This window comes from Rhipicephalus microplus, chromosome 2 (assembly GCF_043290135.1).
Source record: "Rhipicephalus microplus isolate Deutch F79 chromosome 2, USDA_Rmic, whole genome shotgun sequence".
Classification (NCBI taxonomy): domain Eukaryota; kingdom Metazoa; phylum Arthropoda; class Arachnida; order Ixodida; family Ixodidae; genus Rhipicephalus; species Rhipicephalus microplus.
Window position 1 is genome coordinate 160,996,872 of NC_134701.1, and position 21,013 is coordinate 161,017,884.

Sequence of the window (21,013 nt, forward strand, 5' to 3'; positions counted from 1 at the left end):
GGCCAGACTCAATCTAATAAAGCCAACAGATGTCGGGTTTGCAGCCTAGTGGCAAGCGAGATAAAAATACACTGCTGTTCTCATGTCATCTGGGAGAGCCATACACAACTACTATGTTATCTCAAATTGACGTGCATATGAATTTCAGAGGATCCTAAATAATGATATGACAGTGTGAAAGTAACCTTTAGGAAAAAGGCTAATCTGTTTCTAAGTGTCAAACCAATTTGTTTGCACAGCTTGTGAAGTAGTGATCATATCAAACACTGCTTTATAATTAGCCTCCAAAACTGACTGAATATCTTAATAGCTTTTTGTTAAAAATTGTGATAAGCACAGTCCAATGCAGCTGTAATATGACGGGAAACAACACAGCGTATGGAAATATAAACTGAGCATTGAAGTTAAAAATCAAGAGAATCAATGCTAAGTTCCTCAAAAGTTAGCAATAATTTCTATATAGTACCTTGGTTAATAACTACCATAAATATTTTGGCAAAATGCTAAATACAGTTTTAAAAACAAAATAATCTTACAATAAAAATTCTTACATGGCTTAGATGCAATGTGATATAATACTTAACGTTAATCTTGTATATGAATACATCAGAAAAAAGCAATGCAGAAGGCAAATATTACTACAATAATTAAGGCAACAACAGATGCTTTAAAAGCCTGACATGCGGTGCAGCAGCCACATTTGCTTCTAATCAACACCTTTCAAGGACAACCAACACTCACAACTCCTCATTGATCTGCCAGTCTGAAATGTCTCAAAGAAAGACACAAAAGCAGACACAGAATAAAGGAACAAATGTTCAAAAGATTTTTCAATGCACAGGTAAAATGAGCAACACTTCATGTGCCAAGTTCCTATAAGTGCCGGACGCACATGAAAATAAACAAGGCAAGTAACAGGAACACAGTCACGATCTTGCTCCGTGTCCACAGGATGTAAAAGGCATCCCAATCATCATCAATGCGGTATCACTGAACAGCAGCGTATACAGCTATAGTACATTTGGCTAGTGACAGAGAGAACAGCAGTGGGTATATAATATATGGCTGCTTTTTCAAGGGATCACTTTTGGGTGATGCTTTCAGCACCACACAGGTCCCCTATTATATCTCTCTTTGATACCAACTGCATCTTTTAAATTAGCGTAACGTCACTATAACAAGAGGTGTCTACTGATGAGAATACGCGAAAGCAGGCAACGCAAAAACGTGTCCAGTGTAAAACATGTCCAGCTCAGTCGCTCAGCCGAACGGCACGCAATGAAGATGACATCTCAAAAATCGAGAGACTGAAAATACGCTGCTCTGGTATCAGAACAGATAGTTCTGTCTTCAACACAAAAAACAACATGAAATAAGAGGACGAAAAAGGAACGACAAACATAGTTCTAGCGCAGGCTTACTTGGATCGACACAAAATCTTGAACAAAGAACAGTCCAGACAACAACCAGTGTCTCTAAATGTAGCTGCACAAGACAACAACAGCACCTAGGGGCACTGGCAGCTCTCGCCCTGCTGCATTCCAAACGTTGAGGTCGATCGAAGAAAACTGGTGCCAAACAGAGAAAGAGGCATTGACAGACAGCGCGGAGGAAAGATAATTTAGATGCTGTAGGCCACTTCTTCGATGTCCTCTGATATGGACTGCTCTACAAGCAGGGGATGCTTTCCAGCCATCTCGCGCAAGTAGCGGTCAGAAGTAGCCAGCATGTTCAGCATAGGCCGTAGGTCAGGCCACCATGTGCTCTTCGGGAGGCGGTGTCTGAAAGGTCGCACAATGTCATTATGGTCTGTGTCCAGCAGACATACGACATTTAAAGAACGCAGCTTGACTGCCCAAGAAAGCTGTTCTTCGTAAGGCCCCCTGCTCAGTTTTTGGTACGTCATTAGCGAGCCTTGTTTTATACCATACAAAAGACTTGCCATATATACCACATACAGTAAAACCTCGTTAATTCTAACTCTTATTTCGAAATCCCACTTAATTCAAAGGATTTCCGCAGTTCCGTATTTTGCAATGTAGTTTGAGTGGATAATTTGAAGCGGCGGCTGGCACCAGTCCGGTTAATTCGAAAACTTTGGGTGCCGTGTGCCAGTTCCCGATCCCGATTTCGCCGCAAATCCGCGGAAACGACGGCCATTAATTGCCACAAGGCAATGCAAAGTATTTATACTAATAAGTGGCAGCTGAAGCACCCCTATTTAAATACTTCCAGGGCAAAAAAAAAAAAAAGAAAGAAGAAAAAACTGTCTCATGGTCAACCGACACGTGCGCTTGCGAAAATTGAGCCATGCTTTACAGTGGTGACACACGAAAAAGCTTCGAATCGAACGGGTTTTCAAATTAACAGAACATACAGTGGGATGCAAAAAACTTGAAACTATTCAAAGTAATCAGTGCTCTTCGTTTGCTTTGTCGGTTAGCTGCGGCTCCAAAGATTATGTTTTTCAGCAATACATGGTCTTTATTTTGCCGCGAACATGAATGAACAGTAAATCTCGCTGTTGCCACCGAAAAAAAAAAAAAAAATGAAAACGCGATCGTGACTGAAATCTGCGCCTGCAGAAAATAAGACATCTTCACTGCAACACAGTAGTGACACGCAGGCAGCTAATTGCATGTTTCTCGCAACGTCAGCGGGTCATGGTTTACTCATTCTTTCTGAAATTGTAAAAAAAAAATTAATAAAGAACAGCTTAGCGGAAATAGCGATGTATGCGAACCTCCGAATGCCGGTTTCTCAAGCAATTCGCGTCTTTGCAATGCTGGCGGAGTTCTTGCCAGCAACACCTACTTCGAAAACTAAGTTCGAAAGTTTCAAAGATAATTTTTCCAGCCAAAACACATCGTGAGCTTCGTCATACTGGCCATTATTAAATTCGTAATTATAATAGAAAGAATGTGTGAATGGTCGCATCATGACGTGCTGACGCAGCGAGAAGCAGGCGACATGCTGCCCTTGTGTCACTACTGTGTTGCAGTGAAGATGTCTTGTTTTCTGCAGGGGCACATTTCGGTCACGATCGCGTTTTCATTTTTTTTTTTTCGGTGGCAACAGCGAGACTTACTGTTCGTTCATGTTCGCAGCAAAATGAAGACCAGGTATTGCTGAAAAACATAACCTTTGAAGCCGCAAGCTAGCCGGCAAAGCAAACGAAGAGCACAGATTACATTGAATATATAGTTCCAAGTTTTTTGCATCCCACTTTTTGTAAGGTTCTGTTAATTTGAAAACCTGATCAACTCGAAGGTTTCTCGCGACCCCAGTTACCGAGGTTTTACTGTAGACAACAATGAACAAAATATATGAGCACCAGAAGGAAACAATAGACCAGAGCAACTTTGATCCCATCTAGTTTGCAGATAAGAACGCCACGTAGAAAAATGAGTTGTAGTGTGCCATGCTGAATGCAATTCCAGATGTGTTCCACATGTGAAGTAAAATTAATATGCTGCCATCGACGAATTCTAGGGAGCTAAATTAACTTGTGGGTAAGAACATAAAGTGTACACATAAGCTGCGAGAATTTATATTGTACACAGCCTTTTTACAGTTTCCTTCGTTTATGAGGAACACTTCTATTACTTTTTCCCAGGTCTTTTCATCATATTCTCAGCCAATGTAGAAAAATGAGGCACGTAGTGTGCCATGCTACATGTGATTCCAGGTGTGCTCTTTGGTAAGTAAAATTAGAGCTCGCGGCCCACCGACGTTTCGCTTATTATGATTATTATGAGCCTATTATGATTATAATAACACTTAGGCACACAGACGTGACTGGTGTTACACATTTCTTTTTTTCTGTAAGACACCTAATATGGTCACCATGTCTAGCAATAAAACCACAAAACGAAAACTATAATTTAGGATTGGCGTCTAGATTTTGATCATTGCAAAGATATCGATAGCGATATGCTCCTCGAGTCCTAGCCCACATGTGAGAACTGACTTAATATATGAGGAAAGGTCTTTGAAATTGCAATGGTAAAGAGATTGTAAAGCTTTTTGCAGCAGTCGATTTGTGGGCCAATATAAACTCCTTTACTAGCAGTTTGATGGTTACTTGAAAAAGAGTAGCAGGGTCCCTTCAAGTGCCCACATTATTTCTTTAAACTGGATACACGTCGGTGTGAAACCGCACATTCAGTGAGTCATTACTAGCGAGAGGTTTCAGTTTGTTCTCTTTGTGTTTTACATTCTACATAGGGATGATAGCACACATGGAATGAACAGAGACTGAACAGGGAACTAGCTAATGTATGGTGACAAACATTTGAATGCAATTCCTGTAGACTTCAACTCGCTTCATTGCAGACGGCCCCTCCTTCCTCAATGTGGTGTCAGAAACAAAATGCGTATGTGCTGATAGCCAATAAGCCCAAACTCGTACAGTATGAAAAGTTGAAGCGAGTGGCTATCAAGGAGGATCGGAAAAATTCGATAAAGAAGAAGATCCCACAATTCTTTGCCAGCAAATGTGAAGCCAGCTTTTGCCCACAAGAGAAACAATCTCTTTTCTGGTGGTGCTCACTTAGAGGTCAGGTGGCTTTGATCTGTTAGTAAAAATGCTATGTTAATTATAAACTAAAAAAGATGGTTGTTCCCAAAGAAATAACACAGAGACGAGTATCGGTGACAATTTCTTATAAACTTTACCTAGAATGAGAGGCTTACTAAGGAAAACTAGTAACACTAAGACGCACTTTGAGCACTATCTGACACGAAAAAGATCCACCATTAAACTCGTTGGGTGTGCGAGGAAAACACCCAGTTTTTATTTGTCGAACGTGGACAGTTTGACATGCCCCTAGTAAGATGACGGCCGCCACTGCAGTCTTTTGCAGGGTACGGCTTCACTCCTGGGTAACAATTTCCACTCCAGCTTTTTTTTTTAAATCCTCCTTGGTCGTGCAAATAGCGAATTTTAGGTGCGAAGCGAATTTAAAGTGAATTGTGATATTGGTTGAATATTTTGAATACTATATATCACATATTATGGAGAAAAATGGGTCAACTGTGTGACAGTTTGCAGGCACAAATTCACAGGCATTGAGCAAATAACAGACATCTTTACAGCATGCAATTAAGGCTAACATCTACAAATACAAATGTGAAAAAGTACAAAACAATAACAATGCAGAACTGACTCAAGGAACACTGAATTGGAACTAGGTATCAAGAGCGCATGTGCTTTGTTTCTCTACTAACAAGCCAACAGTCTCAGAAACTTATCCACTAAGAAAGAAATGGTGGTGCAGCTAAATGGAATGAAGTGCATAGGCTTCTCAACAGCAAAATGCAAAAGAACGGCAAGCATGTGCTGTTTGCTGAGGGGTGTTCAGGCACCAGCCACCTACCAAACCAGCAACAAACGAACACACCAGTCAAGCACACACACACAAAAAGAAACACTATACAGTGCAAGAGCATTCAGGAATGTTAAAATTAACAAAAACAAATGATCTACAGAAGGAAGACAAAAAAGTGAGAAAAGTATTTACATGCAGACAGGCAGCAGGAGGAAACGTGCGGAGCTCTGATCTTCCATCTTTCTGGTGGCTGCTTCAGTCGGTGACGCGACGGGCGACTTGTGCCGGCCGAATTTTTCTTTCTGTTTCTGTCCCCGTCCAAGGTAGAAGCTACAAGTCTATCCTGAACTAATGAGCAGCCTGCAGCCACTTCTATCAGGCAAAAATGTATACAACTATTTTTAAGGATTCTAAAAACTATGAACAGCCATCACAAGGCATTGATACATGACTGCTCCAGCTGTGATTAACCATTATTATACAACAGTGTACATACTGCTAGCTACTATTGTAATGTAAAACTTTCAGCATAACCCAAACCAGTGAAAAACGGACAGCTACCAGTAGTGATGATGTGTTTTCTGCCATCACTGCTAGAGTCCCATTGCCAGCACATGTGACCGACTATTTAAAGTGTAGTATGGGCTAACCACAGTTAATTTGAATAATGCACATTTATTTGCTGTATCTTTGACCAGTACGAACTCACTCTCTGAAGAGTTGGTTCTGTCTTTCGGTGGCGTAGTTTTACTACACCTACAGGGACTTATCAAACTGCCTATCAGGACAAAACTGCATCAGATACACTGATAGCGTTAATGAAATAACCTATTAAGCTATGAGGCACCACTGTAAGGTAAGGCATGTTTATTATGACAATATGTGCAAAAAAGGTGATAGAGAATACTAAAAATACGCATGCAGTTCAGTGCCGAATGCAGACATACAGGTACCATGCATGTGCTCTTTTAAAGACGATAGTCTTTCTTGGGGACCTTTGACGCATAAATTTCGGTCTGTCTGTGTGTCTGTACATTTGTCTGTCTACCTTTAACGACACCCTAAAAGGCACCGGAGTGATCGGCCGATACCCTAAACGGCCGACCCCATCCGCAGCACCCACCAATATTGCTCAAGGTTTAGCATTCGTATTTGTGCGATTGTCAATTAAAAAGCAATTATTGAGCATATCTGAGGCACCATAACAACACGTCAATATCCTGTATGTGTGTCTTTTTACTAGAAAAGGCATACATAAGTAATTCTAAGGACAGTAGTGCTTATCACGCTGTGCTGCCCATGCAACGCTTGCACGGAAAGGAGAGTGTTTCCAACGCTGTGCTAAGACAACACGGTGGTGGCACCTACCGGTCGCCTTGGCTCATTCCCTGGTGTTATTGTAGCCCCACCTACACAGGGACTAGCAGACTGCTCATACCTTTGTAAATGAATGTACCTGTTGTGTTCCGACTCCATCTTGATAGATTTTAATGGATGGCTCAAAGCCTTGTACCAATGTGTTCTCACACTAAGTTCATGTTTAATGATGGACAGCATGACGGTAGCATCACTCACTGCAGTAGGCCATGTTTCCTTATGGCAGCATTTTGTTGAGTTATGCCAGGTTGAATGCAAAACAATTGAGGTGCTAGGACATTTCAATTTGTTCTTAATGCATTCACTGCTTTTCCCCTGTGGTGAAATTGACTTTTCTTATACATGCTTCGAGCAGTACTATTATCTTGCGCGAGATCCGAGAGGATTTTCCAATTATACGATACAGACTCGACACACTTGAATTTTATATATCGGGGTTGACAGATGTGTTCATTATAATGAGATAGTACAACTCGTCCAAGCTCGTGCAAATGTGCAGATTTTTCTAGGAATCTCCAAATTGTAAATTTTTGAACGTCAACAATGCGTCTTGTGTCTGTTGTCCCATGCATTGCTTTTGTTCGATCGAACAAGCCAGTGCAGTTCACACACCTACGCTAGACATTAAAATGAGCGAGGTACGTACTTCCAGTCGGTCTTCGACTTAAGATCCTGCACAGGCGTGAAGAAGTACTGCCGCCGGATGAGGCCGAGCAGGCAGGCAGTCTCGGGAGTGGTGGCGTGCACAGTGCCATCCGGCTTTGCGGCAGCCTTCAGCTGCAGCACCATCCACTCGAAGGCCCGCGTGGCCGTCTTGGTGCCAAAGTTGCGATCAAATGGCGACGGTGTGCCACCCTGAACAAGGAGACGGGGGAGTGCGAAGGAGCGAGTTATTAACATTGGAGCTCAGTTAACCTTCGTGCACAGTATTCACATGCCTAAATGCAACTCATTTTTGCAGTCTTTTTTTCGACTAATGGCCGCCAAAGAAGCGAGATACATCGCACATAAGATGAATTGAACCTTCTGCATAGTCGACATGTCTCAGCTTGGCCTATATATGCTGTGTGCGACTGCAGACGATCCCTTTGGTGATGGCACTACAACGCTCAATGGGCCATTTGACATGCAGCAAGTCAGCACCTACACTAATATCCTAATAATTCTTTGCTTGAAGTGAATATCACTCAGAACAAATTGCACACTAATTTGGACTCTTCAAGATTTCATTATTTTTATTAAAGAATGGAACATGGCTTAAAGTATACTGATGAGCTAGTTAGCGTGCCATGATACTTGAAGAAGCAGCACATAAAAGGACAGAGTCACGTACAGTGAAACCTCGGTGATACGAATCCTGTGGGGTCACCAAAATTATTCGTATCATCGAAAATTCGTATCACCAAAAAACGTGCAGAATTAGTGCGCCACAAAAAGAACCTGGCGTACTTTTTAACTATAGTTTCTCAGTGCAGCAGCAGCGTTGTGAAGAGCTCTGAATAATTATGAGTACAGCTTTTAGGCGTCGACAATCATACTCGTATTGGTATATGTACGTCGTGCCTAATTATTGAACCAGGTGGGTTGTGTCCCGTGACGGCTTGTAGCCTCATCCTAATCTTAGTACATATTTTCGCATGACATCAAAGTACTGTGGAGAAAGCGGCTGAAAAAGCATTTTGCACACAATAAAGGCCAGAAAGCTTCAAAACCACCGTCCTTTGTTGTAAATATTTTATAATCGAGGTGGTGTTAAGGATGATTTTCAGGAGATTCATAGCTGCACCCGCACAATCAGGGGTGGGAGGGGAAGGGGTTTGCTCATAATTCGGAAGTCTGTCAAGTGAAACGAAGAGAGGCACTAGCAGATGGGCGCGTACTCGGGAAGCGTCTTTTCTGATGGAATGGCAGCGTGGCATGCGTGCCAGCACTTGGGTTCATGTGCCCGCACGTACATGTCGTGTCTTCCGCGTACACTCGTATCAAATGTTGCATGGTAACAATCGGTTTGCAACAGCTGTACTCCGTTACATTGCAGGCCAATGGGTCTTGGCCTGGACCACAGAAAAACTCGTATCACTCTGATATTCCTAAGAAGCATGATCGCATCAGTGAGGTTTCACTGTACACATAAAATGACAAAAAAATAGAAGTACTGTGTTTGCACCTGTGTTGACATCATTTTATCTGTGTGTGACTCTGTCCTCTTGTGTGCTGCTTCTTCATAAAGAGGAACAAGGCTAATTGCTGAATAATTATATGCTTAATGACATGCTACTTACCATCACCGAAATTCATATGGAGGAACAAGAGAACATATTACTTCAGTTTTTTTCATAGAATGTAACATCGGGTGCTTTGGAATTATGTTGTGTAAATTTGAGACATTTGCAGACGGTCCTTCGAAATTTGTGCCTGAAGGGGCTAAGCAATTAACTTCCTCTTGTTTCCGCTAAAATGTGTACAGAAGTAAAGGCTTGTTTACTTATTTCTCGGCAATGTGCATTTCAGTTTACTATACTATAACCTGCATATGTACTTTATTTATCTCCTTTATGTTAACATTAGAGCAGCGGGGCAACAGCAGATATAACATTTAGAGAAATTTTCAAACCAGCAAAATGTTGCTTTAAAAGCACGAAAATACGATTTCAGAGCAGGTTGCAGAGAAATAAAATTCGGCAGATCCCACACACCTTGAGAATCGACGCTATGTAAAGCATGCATAACGAAGGTGATTGCTTTATAATTTGTATATTGAGCGATACATTACGAAATTGCGCTAAATGTAAAAATGTTGCACTTGGAGACATATGTTGAACAGTTGTAAATGTGTACATGACCAGTTGTTTGCACTTGCATGATGCCAACAGGAGCATGGGTATTGGCAAAACCAGACGTGATAAGCTGATATGAAGTGCTGATGCTCGCAAGGATAGTCTTTGGATCTAGGAACCCAACTCTTCTCTTTAAAAACCTGGACAACATACATTCGCTTCCTGTAAAGCTTTCCTTATTTTGTACTGTGCTTCAAGGTGAACGCAGTCACCAATTCATCCAGCATTCAGTTCAACAGAGCGGGATAATATCTTGGAATGAAGGAAATGCATGCACGGAAGTTTGGACGCCTAATACATGTACTACTGCAACGTCACTCACCTGCTGCATGTGACCCAGAATGTTTTGCCTGGCAGTAAACACATCTTTTCCTTCCTCGCAGTACAGTCGATAGATGAAGTCTGTGGTGTAGTTTTCATTGGCCTTTTCATTCCTGATAGGATAAAACAGTGCATTTAGCTGATACACTTCTGCCAGAATAAGCATGGAGAAAGCATCGTTTGCAAAAATATCATAAAATATAGTTAAACCTCGTTATAACGAGACGGGCTATAACGAAATAATGGATATAACCAGCAAATCCTAATTCTCCTTGAAAGTCCCCATACAAACCATTGTATTGAAAACCTCGTTTTAACGAGGCAAAATTTGCCTGTTATGGGATATAACGAACATATTTTGTTAGGAAGTAAAATTTTGAGCCGATGTCACGACAGTGCACAACGCGAATTTGAGACGGCGCGCAATTCGAGAACTGTATTTAGCAGTTCAAAACTCCCGCCACGCGCCCTCCAGCAACACGCGCAATGCAGACGGCACGCACTGTTTCTAGAGGAGAGGTCGCTGCACGTGCGCCGCTTGGCTACCACCGACAGCGGAGCGCTCCGCAGCTCCGCGAACGTCTCGCTCTTTTCTTTTCTTTTGTGTCTTCTTTATATTCTCCCTCTCCTCTTTCTCATGGTGCTGAGGCGCGCTTCCTAATCTTACATACCCCCTCCCTTGAGTAACCGGTTTCTAGAGGGCAGCGCAAAAGAGCGCCCCTTCTGCCCCTTCCTCTTCTCAGTCACTTTCTCTGCAAGTGTTGTCGCTCGCCGACGTGAGCCGCGTTGCTTTTGTGTGCGTGTTTCTTCTCTTTTTCGACCGCTTCCGCCTTATCTTTTATCGTGCTGCGCTCGTGATTCCAGTAACATGAATGCGCCAGGCGGGAAGCGAAAGCGCATAACGCTAGATCAGAAGGCGACTATGATAAGAGCCGTCAAATCGGGGACCAAGAAAGGCAACGTGGCAAGAGACTTTGGCGTATCGACGAGCACACTGTCAACCATCTTGAGCAAGCAGGAGTCCATCATCGACGCTGTTGCACATGGTGTGAAAGGAAGCGCTAAGAGGATGAGGGCACCTGCCTTTGAAGCGGTCGAAAGGGCCGTTTTTAAATGGTTCTTGGACACGCGGGCCGTGAATCTGCCGGTGAGCGGCGCCTTGCTGCAAAGAAAAGCGAGAGACTTTGCCTGCATCATGGGCTATGACAACTTCGTAGCAAGTTCGGGTTGGCTCCAACGCTTCAAGGAGCACCACGACATTGTCAGGAGAGCGGTCTGCGGCGAATCGCAATCTGTCGACGAAGCAGAGGCTACCAAGTGGGCGAAAGAAAACATCGTGCGGCTGCTAGAAAAATACAGCACGGAGGATATTTTTAACGCGGACGAAACCGCTCTCTTTTTCAAGATGTTGCCGCACAAGACGTTAGCCCTCAAAGGCGAGCCCTGCCATGGCGGCAAACAAAGGAAGCTGCGGATCACTGTGCTACTTTGTGCAAACATGACCGGCTCTGAAAAGCTGCCAATTTTCGTAATTGGCAGCTGGCGGCGTAAATGCTTCAGGCGGCGTGGATGAGTGTGACGGCGACGACGATGGCAAACTGCTTTCAACACGCCTCATTTGCCGCCGCACCAGACGCCAGCGATGAGCCATCAGACGAGCCCACTGTGCCGGACGGTTTTGCCACATCAGACGAAGTCGCTGCATCATGAACGGCACTTCGTGATGCCGGTGTCGTGCCTGACAGCGAGTCGTTTTGCGACTATGTGAGTGCGGACTCGGAAGTGGTGGCAACGGAGCAGCTCCTGGATGACGATATTGTGCGCGCTGTCAGTAATCGTAACGAAACCAGTGACGATGACTCTGTCGACGAACAGGAGACAAACGTGCCGACGACGTCGGAGGCATTAGACGCGGTGGACGTACTGCGTCGCTACTTCGGCGCTCACGAGGGCGGCGAAGATGGCTTGAACATTGCGGCCGCAGCTGAGCGAGTCATCGTTCGCATCAGGAAGATGCATCAACGTCTAATTACAGACTTCTTTGCAGCTAAGTCTGCCTGAAATGCAAGCTGTGTATTTTGAAGTGCATTAAAACAGGTGCATGACTTTTTCCTTTTTATTTGGGAATGCGGTTATTTTGTTGCATACCACCGTGCGGCGGGATGCTATTTCGCCCGCTATTTTTTTTGGGGTAAGTACAGTGCATAATATTTGCGGTAAATGCCCGCTACGGCTATAACGAAATATTGGTTATAACGAGCAAATAGCGGCGGCCCTCCAATTTCATTATAACGAGGTTTAACTGTATGTACGTTCATGCATAAAGAGAGGAGCAAAGCCCAGGGAGTTTCCATTGAACACACTCAATTTGCATACATCAGGCAGTTTTAAAATAAGGCGTATATAAGATCGGTTGTGCCTGCTGCCGCTGCACATGCGTTTTATGATAACCTTTGGGTCTCCACATTTTTCTAAATTGGTATACGCACCTGAGCAATGCAAAGCCTGCCTACCCCGTTAAACCCTCTATGCATACAACAGGAATCCAGCATTGAGAAATGACCAGTTTAAGTTTTGCAATGAACCAAGCCCCAAAACATAAGAGCAAAACAAAATAAAAAATAAAATTAAACAATTTTTTAAAAGGAGATGGGGATTGGCCATGAACAGCCAGGAAGCGACCAGGGCTACAGATTAAATCAACAAGCTTTTTTCACAAAAGTTCCAAAGCTGGGCCATGTGTTCCCTATTGCCTTGGCATCTGCTGTGGCAAACGGGGGAAGTGGCAGTAATTCCCTGTCTGTGAGCTTCTTAGAAGTACTATAATGCTGGCTCGGGATAGGCAAAAAACCAGATGTATGCACTAAGGAACAAGGAAGGCAAAGTAACTTCCAGTATGGATAGGATAGTAAAATTAGCGGAGGAGTTTTACAGAGATCTGTACAGTAGCCAGCACAACCACGACCTTGATATATGAACTAGCTCTAACCTAGATGACACCCCACTAGTAATGATAGAAGAAGTCAGAAAAGCCTTGGAGAGCATGCAAAGAGGCAAAGCTGCTAGTGAGGATCAGGTAACATCAGATCTGCTGAAAGATGGAGAACAGATTGTATTAGAAAAACTAGCGACCCTGTTTACGAGATGTCTCCTGACGGGAAGAGTACCAGAATCTTGGAAGAATTTTAACATCATCCTAATACATAGAAAGGAGACGACAAGGACTTGAAGAATTACAGGCCAATCAGCTTGCTCTCCGAAGTATACAAGCTATTTACAAAGGTAATTGCTAACAGAGTAAAGAAAACATTAGAATTCAATCAACCAAAAAAACAAGCAGGATTTCGAACAGGCTACTCAACAATCGACCAAATTTATACTATCAACCAGGTAAGAAAAATGCTCAGAATATAGACAACCACTATACATAGCCTTCATAGATACGAAAAGGCGTCTGATTCAGTAGAAATACCAGCAGTCATGCAGACACTGCAGAATCAGGGCATCGACGAAGCATATATAAACACCCTGGAAGAAATCTACAGGAGATCAACTGCTCCCTTAGTGCTTCATAAAGAAAGCAACAGAATACCAATTAAGAGGGGTGTAAGGCAGGGGGATACAATCTCCCCAATGCTATTTACCGTGTGCTTACAGGAGGTTTTCAGAGGCCTAGAATGGGAACAGTTAGGCGTAAGAGTTAATGGAGAGAACCTTAGTAACCTGCGCTTCGCCGATGACATTACATTGCTGAGTAACTCAGGGGACGAATTGCAACTCACGATTACGGAGTTAGACAAGGAGAGCAGAAAAGTAGGTCTTAAAATTATTTTCCAGAAAATGAAAGTAATGTACAACTACGTCGAAAGAGAACAGCGCTTCGAGATCGGTAATAGTGCTCTTAAAGTTGTAGAAGACTGTCTACTTAGGACAGGTAATAACCGCGGAGCCGAACTACGAGATTGAAGGAACTACAAGAATAAGAATGGAGGGGAGCACATTTGGCAAGCCCTCTCAAATCATGACAGGTAGATTGCCACTATCCCTCAAGAGGACGGTATATAACAGCTGTGTCTTGCTGGTACTTAGCTACGAAGCAGAAACCTGGAGACTTACAAAGAAGGTTCAGCTTAAATTGAGGACGATGCATCGAGCAATGGAACGAAAAAATGTTAGGTGTAACCTTAAGAGACAAGAAGAAAAGAAAGCAGAGGAACAAACTAGGGTTAAGGATATCGTAGTTGAAATCAAGAAGAGGAAATGGACATGGGCCGGGCATGTAGCATGCAGACAGGATAACCACTGGTCATTAAGGGCAACTAACTGGATTCCTAGAGAAGGCAAGCGGATTAGGGGGAGACAGAAGATTAGGTGGGTAGATGAGATTAAGAAGTTTGCGGGTATAAATTGGCAGCAGCAAGCACAGGACAGAGTTGAATGGCAGAACATGGGAGAGGCCTTTGCCCTGCAGTGGACATAACTAGTCAGGCTGATGATGATGATGAATGCTGGCTTTGCCATAAATGTCTTTTTCCGAGACAAGAGGTGCTATAGTGTTGAGGAGTGCAACATAGCGGTAAGCAAAAGTTGTCTCGGTGAGCGTACGTGCAGTCGTTGCTTTAAACATCTCTAATACTTGCTATGGGTATATTGGCACGTATCCAAATCGCTAGAAGCAAGATCTAGGAGCAATGGCAAGAAGAGCTAAAAGCAATCTTCGGCATCTGATTTTCTGGATTTCCTGCCCAAATTTCAGGTCCAGAACAGCGTCAATCGAGTCCCCACCCCTGCCACAATTCATTGCCTTGTTGGAGCCAGCGTTTTCTCAGGTTGGTAGATTTTAGACTGTAGCAGAGCCTGAAAAGCAAACTTTGCCACAATACAAGAACGTAATAGAAGCATATTAAAAATTCGAAGGGGACACTGCCAGTTGGACGTTGACATTATTTGTGCTTGTGAAGCTGCAATAGTACCAGTAGTACAACTCCAGTGCAAGTCACATCTTTTTTTCCAGTGCAAGTCACAGTGCAAGTCCAGTGCAACTCCAGTGCAAGTCACAGTTTTTCTTTGCTCAAAATGTATACAACCAAAAATTAATTGGCTATACCTTCCTAGCCTGAGATTCTAGCTTGAAAACAGAGCATCAATGACTTCAGGACAAATAGTTATTTAATTAAAACCTCATAAAGATGAGTTACTGTAAAACAAATTAATATTTTTTGTCACAGATAAATATTGAGTGCCTTATAAATAATGTACCGTTTTGAATATTTACAGACAGTTCTTCAGAGATGGTGGCTGAAAGGGTTAAAGAAGGCTGAACTCATTTTATTACCCTTCGCTTGAGAAAGTGAAACATATAGGCCAAGGAATGCAAAGCTTGCATCGCTCAAGTGTGCAGTACATGGGAATAAAATTGTGTTTTATTCGGATGGGAATGTTTATGCTGCTTTATTTTTTATGTTTTAGCCATGCAAAGAGTTTTTCTAAGGAATGATGGCTTGTAAAAGCAAGAACTGCAAAAGGCAAATTTGCAAAATGAAGAACTATGGCGCAGTGGGCACTTTTAAACAGTACGTGCGGTAAGTACAGTTGCCTACTTGCAGTAGGCATAACCACTAAGGTTACATCCAGAAATGTAGAAATCCTAGCGGCACAACTAAAGACAATGTGTGCAGGGCTCGATTACACTAATTGCATTTCACTCTTTAAGGAGGCCGACTCATTTTCATCATTCTTTGTTTATTTCTTCAGTGATCTTGATCAAACGACACAGCATTACGTAGTTTTTTCTGCTTATTCCAAACATCTAATTACTTTTCCTGTAACTCATCATGTTCCTGAGATAACTTAAGTTCACCCCCTATTGTTTAAAGCTGCCATAGAAAAAAAAGTGCTTAACTAAAAGTGGTATTGAATATATGCCAACATGGACTAATGACTAGAGATTGAAAGTATGCAAGTTTTTTGTTTTAGGCTTTTTTTGGTTATTTTACAGCAAAATGAACTATCTATTTTCAAAAGCAGCTGGAATTCTGTTACAATTTTGATGAGTAATTTACCTGCCCTAGCTGCAGAGATATTGAGGCCTCCTAATCGAACAGTCGTAAATTTACTTTTTTGAAAAAAATGAAAAAACTGATAACACCCACTTTCTTCAAAAAACACCAATCACGGTGTTCATCTTTTGCAATGCTCATAAAAGCGCTCATAAATTGGTAGTAGAGCTTCAGACTCAGATGCTGGCAAATTATAAAGAAGCCTCGAAGTAGGCTCCCCATTTTTTGCAAGTTCTGCATTTTTCTAGGACCAAGACTCTGGGCAGTCAGAATGACATTACAAAAAATAATACTTCCTGGTGTGTAAAAATTTGCAGAGAGATAGAAAAATACTTGCAGAGAGCAAATATGTCAATTTTAAAAAATGAGTTTTTTTGTCACTTTTTGGTCCCAAAGACCAGTCTGCCCCCTTAAGGCGAAGCTCCTCCAAGTTCTATTGATAGCTGCACGCAGGCAACCACACGCACCTGAGGACGAGACCTCGCTGGACGCCCTCGGCCATCTTGACCTTCATGTGCAGCACGTCGTTCATGAGTTCCTTGATGCCAAAGTGCTCCTCGAAGATGTACGCCGCGTCGGCACCCCCTGCCAACCCTGCCAATGTAGCCAGGTAACCACAGTAGCCACCCATGGTCTCCACGACGAACACGCGCCGCTTGGTTCCCTGAGCGGACTGGCGGATCCGGTCGCAAATCTGCAGTTTGGGTGCAATGGTCAGACAATAAGTTTCAAAGCAACAGCTAGTATGAAATTGAGCCGACAGCAAAAATTCGGCAATGCGCCAACTAGACGGACAAAGACAACAGCTAATTGCAATTCTCAGAATGTGTTTTTGTGGTCTTTTCAACAGCTCAAACTACTACTTTCAAGCGAAAGTTCCTGCACCGATTTGAAGATATGTTCTGTGCACAGAACATATCTTCAAATAAATAAATAAAAAATAAAATAAAGTTTTTTCATTCCATTCCATTCTGTGCACAGATATTGTAACGCACTCTTCAATGAACTCAATAGGCTAACGTAGGTAGGGCGAACTTGTGCCCGAGAATAATAACACAGCTAGATTGTCTCGAGGATTCACTTCTGCCTCTTCTTCTACGTTCTTTTTTCCAACACGGTTCGCGCGCAGCTGGGTCCCGCAGGCTCGTGCGTCGCAAATCATCTAGAAGGCACAAGTATTTGCTAGCGCGCGTAATTTAAAGTCACATTGTGTCATTGCCCCCCTTTCCAGAGTGCATCGTCCCAATGCTTGTGTCGAACTGGTTGCATGGCAGTCATTCACAAACCCTCGTCGGGGATGTCGTTAACGTCAAAGAACGTTGTATCTTCAGCGTTTCATTGCCTGTCGTGATATGGTTTCATCCTGACGACATGCACAGTTTCCGTGCGATGCCGCCGTCGGGATGAAATATCCTGTCCCTCTGGCATAACTTCGTAGTTGAGCGAGCCGACGCGGCGGAGCACTCTGTACGGACCGAAATAGCGGCGAAGCAGTTTTTCTGACAGGCCACGTATTCGTACAGGAATCCACACCCATACTCTGTCTCCTGGTGCGTACTGGACGTCTCTTCTTCGCAGATTGTATCGATGCGTGTCGGTTTTCTGCTGTTGGAGAATGCGATATCGTGCCAGCTGTCTGGCTTCTTCTGCTCTTTGTATATAGTCGTGAACGTCATAGTAATTCTCGGGCGTCTCGTTAATAGGTAACATTGCATCTAAAGGTGTCGTTACCGTCCGACCAAAAACAAGTTGGAATGGCGTCATACGTGTTGTCTCTTGCATCGCAGTGTTATAGGCGAATGTTGCATAGGGTAATATTTTATCCCAAGTACGGTGTTCTATATCAACGTACATAGACAACATATCAGCCAGCGTTCTGTTCAGTCGTTCCGTAAGACCATTTGCTTGAGGATGATATGCCGTCGTTTTTCTATGACTGGTGTGCGTCAATTTCATAATAAATTTCATCAGGTCGGCCGTAAATGCAGTCCCTCGGTCCGTGATCAACGCTTTTGGAGCTCCGTGCCGCAGTACAATGTTGGAGACGAAGAATTCGGCTACTTCAACGGCTGATCCTTTAACAAGAGTCGCTGTCTCAGCATATCTGGTTAAATAGTCGGTTGCAACTATTATCCACCGTTTTCCCGATGACGACGTAGGAAATGGGCCCAGTAAGTCCATTCCCACTTGTGTGAATGGGGCTTCTGGTGGTTCTATCGGTTGAAGGAGACCTGCTGGTTTTAGCGGTGGCGTTTTACGTCTTTGGCAGTCCCGGCAGGTTCTGACATACTGTCGTACAGAGCTAAGCAACTTCGGCCAGTAGTATTTAGTGTGGATGCGTGCTAACGTTCTGCTTACTCCTAAGTGTCCAGCTGATGGATCGTCGTGGCAAGCCTCCAAAATCTCTGGTCGCAGAGGTGAAGAGACGACAAGCAGGAATGTCGTTGTATTGTTGTCAAAGTTCCTTTTATACAGGATGTTGTTTCGTAGGACGAACGCTGACAAGCCGCGGACAAAAGGTCGTGGAACATCGACAGACTGTCCTTGTAGGTACTTGATCAAGAGGAGTATCTCAGGGTCCAATCGCTGCTGATTTTCCATTTCTGATGGTGTCACAGCTCCCAAGAAAATAAAATAAAATCTTCACCATCCTCGGTGGAAGCAGAAGCAGCAGGTTGAATCGGAGCACGTGACAAGCAGTCCGCATCACTGTGCTTGCGACCTGACTTGTACACAAGCGTGATATCATACTCCTGTAATCGCAAGCTCCATCGTGCAAGCCGTCCACATGGGTCCTTGAGATTAGCCAGCCAGCATAGCGAATGATTGTCGCTTATAGCTCGAAAAGGCCTACCATATAAATATGGTCGAAACTTGCTGATAGCCCATACCACGGCAAGGCATTCTTTCTCAGTCGCTGAGCAGTTCACCTCAGCTTTCGAAATAGTGCGACTGGCATACGCAATGATTCGTTCTTGTCCGTTTTGCCATTGGATGAGCACGGCCCCAAGACCTAAATTGCTTGCATCCGTGTGGATATCGGTTTCCGCTTCCTCGTCAAAATGCGCCAGAACAGGATGGCTTTGAAGGCCCTTTCGTAGTTCATTGAAGGCATCCTCTTGTTCGGCAAGCCATACGAAAGGCATTTCCTCTTTTGTCAGCTGCGACAGTGGTTCAGCAACTCGTGAAAAATTTTTAATGAACCGTCGATAATAGGCGCAGAGACCTAAAAATCGCCTAACAGCCTTTTTGTCTGTTGGCTTCGGAAATCTTGCTACGGCCTCAGTTTTTGCAGGGTCTGGGCGGACGCCTTCTGCACTGATGACATGGCCGAGAAAAAGGAGCTCACGGAAGCCGAAATGAAATTTCTGCGGTTTTATCGTCAAGTCCGCTGATTTGATCGCAGTGAGCACGGCCCGGAGCCTTTCCAAATGTTGCTCAAAGGTAGCAGAGAAAACTACAACATCGTCGAGATAAACCAGGCATGACTGCCATTTAAGACCACAAAGCACTGTGTCCATCATTCGTTGGAATGTGGCGGGTGCTGAACAAAGGCCAAAAGGGAGTACCTTGAACTCGTATAAACCGTCCGGTGTCACAAACGCTGTCTTTTCGCGATCTCTTTCGTCAACTTCTATCTGCCAATACCCACTTTTAAGATCCAATGAGGAAAAATACCTGGCATTTCGCAGCCTATCCAGAGTGTCATCAATTCTTGGCAGAGGATAAACATCGCGTTTGGTGACGGCATTCAGCTTCCGATAATCAACGCAGAAACGCAAGGTTTGGTCTTTTTTCTTCACAAGAACAACAGGTGATGCCCATGGACTTGATGAAGGCTGGACTACATCGTCTTTGAGCATTTCTTTAACCTGATTACCAATAGCTTCTCTTTCTCTTGGTGACACTCGGTAGGGATGCTGGTGTATTGGCCTCACTGACTCATCGACAATGATGCGATGTTTGGCGATAGCAGTGCGTCGAACCTTAGATGACAACGAGAAACATTTGGCGAATTCCTTTAAAAGACCCTCTATTTGCTCTTTTTCGCTTGGTAGTAGGCATGGCTCGATGTCGATGACTGCAAGGACAGACTCCACGTCTTCGAAATCAGACTCATTGGTTTCGAATGTGCGCAGCTCCGTAACCTGGACGAAATCATTCAGACTGGCGATGACGGTACCTTTTGCAACGTGCTGCACCTCATTTCCAAAGTTTGTGAGTAGAACATTTGCACATCCGTCACGTAACTTAACAAGGCCTCGTGCCATGCAGATCCCTTTTTGGAGTAGTAAGGCAGTGTTGTTGCCGGCAAATCCTTCGAATTCACTGAATGCTTTGCTGTTTACTGCGACAGATGTGCTCGATCTTGGTGGCACCATGACGCCATCATCTGCAATACAAAGGTCATATACGTTTTCTTCCGTTTCAAAGGTAGCAATCGCGTGCCTAGTCGAGAATGAGACGGAAGATTCTCGCAAGTTAATTACAGCACCATTAGCTCGTAAGAAATCCATGCCGATAATCAAGTCTCTTGAGCATTCCGGCAGCACAATAAAACTGGCGACGTACGTGAAACCCCGTATTCCGATTCTTGCTGTGCATATTCTAGTAGGGTCGATGAGGTGCCCTCCTGCTGTGCGAACTTGTGGTTCCTTCCAAGGAGTCAGCACTTTCTTTAGTATTTTAGAAAGTCCGCTACTCATCATTGAATAATCTGCGCCGGTATCTACCAGTCCGACGACTTCGTAGCCGTCAACGAACACACGTAAATCGGAAGCAACGTCACTATCGAAGCACCGGTTTCTGAATCGGTCGTCGTTCAGAGTCAGCAATAGAGGTTTTTCTGCATTAGCGTCGACAGCGGCCTTGCCTCCACAGGTCGCTGACTCTAGTTTTCCCGACGCGGGCTTGGGGAACGAGACCTTGGGGAGCTTGCTGAAGGTCGGGGGCTAGGCGATCTATACCTCCCCGTTGTCGTTGCATGAGGTTGGTGTCGTTGGAAGCCACTTGAGGTTTGACGACCTGACAGGTATTCTTCAATTTCGAAGGGACGTTCACCATTTCGTGGTCTAGGTGCATTAACAGG

At 43.8% G+C, this 21,013-nt stretch overlaps 1 protein-coding gene across 7 annotated transcripts in view; it reads right to left on the reverse strand.

The window, feature by feature from the left end:
* Positions 1–21,013, reverse strand: part of Pfk (ATP-dependent 6-phosphofructokinase) — a 70,123-nt gene that overhangs the window by 12,834 nt on the left and 36,276 nt on the right. For 5 of the 7 annotated variants that reach the window (XM_075886985.1, XM_075886978.1, XM_075886983.1 and 2 more), the window contains exons 16-18: positions 16,392–16,618; positions 9,867–9,978; positions 7,354–7,562 (exon numbers count right to left, since the gene is read on the reverse strand). In XM_075886985.1, coding sequence (XP_075743100.1) covers positions 7,354–7,562; positions 9,867–9,978; positions 16,392–16,618 — 548 coding nt within the window. Of the gene's footprint in view, positions 1–1,177; positions 1,782–7,353; positions 7,563–9,866; positions 9,979–16,391; positions 16,619–21,013 lie in introns of those variants that run through there. The other 2 variants (XM_075886979.1, XM_075886980.1) reach the window with 1 other exon arrangement.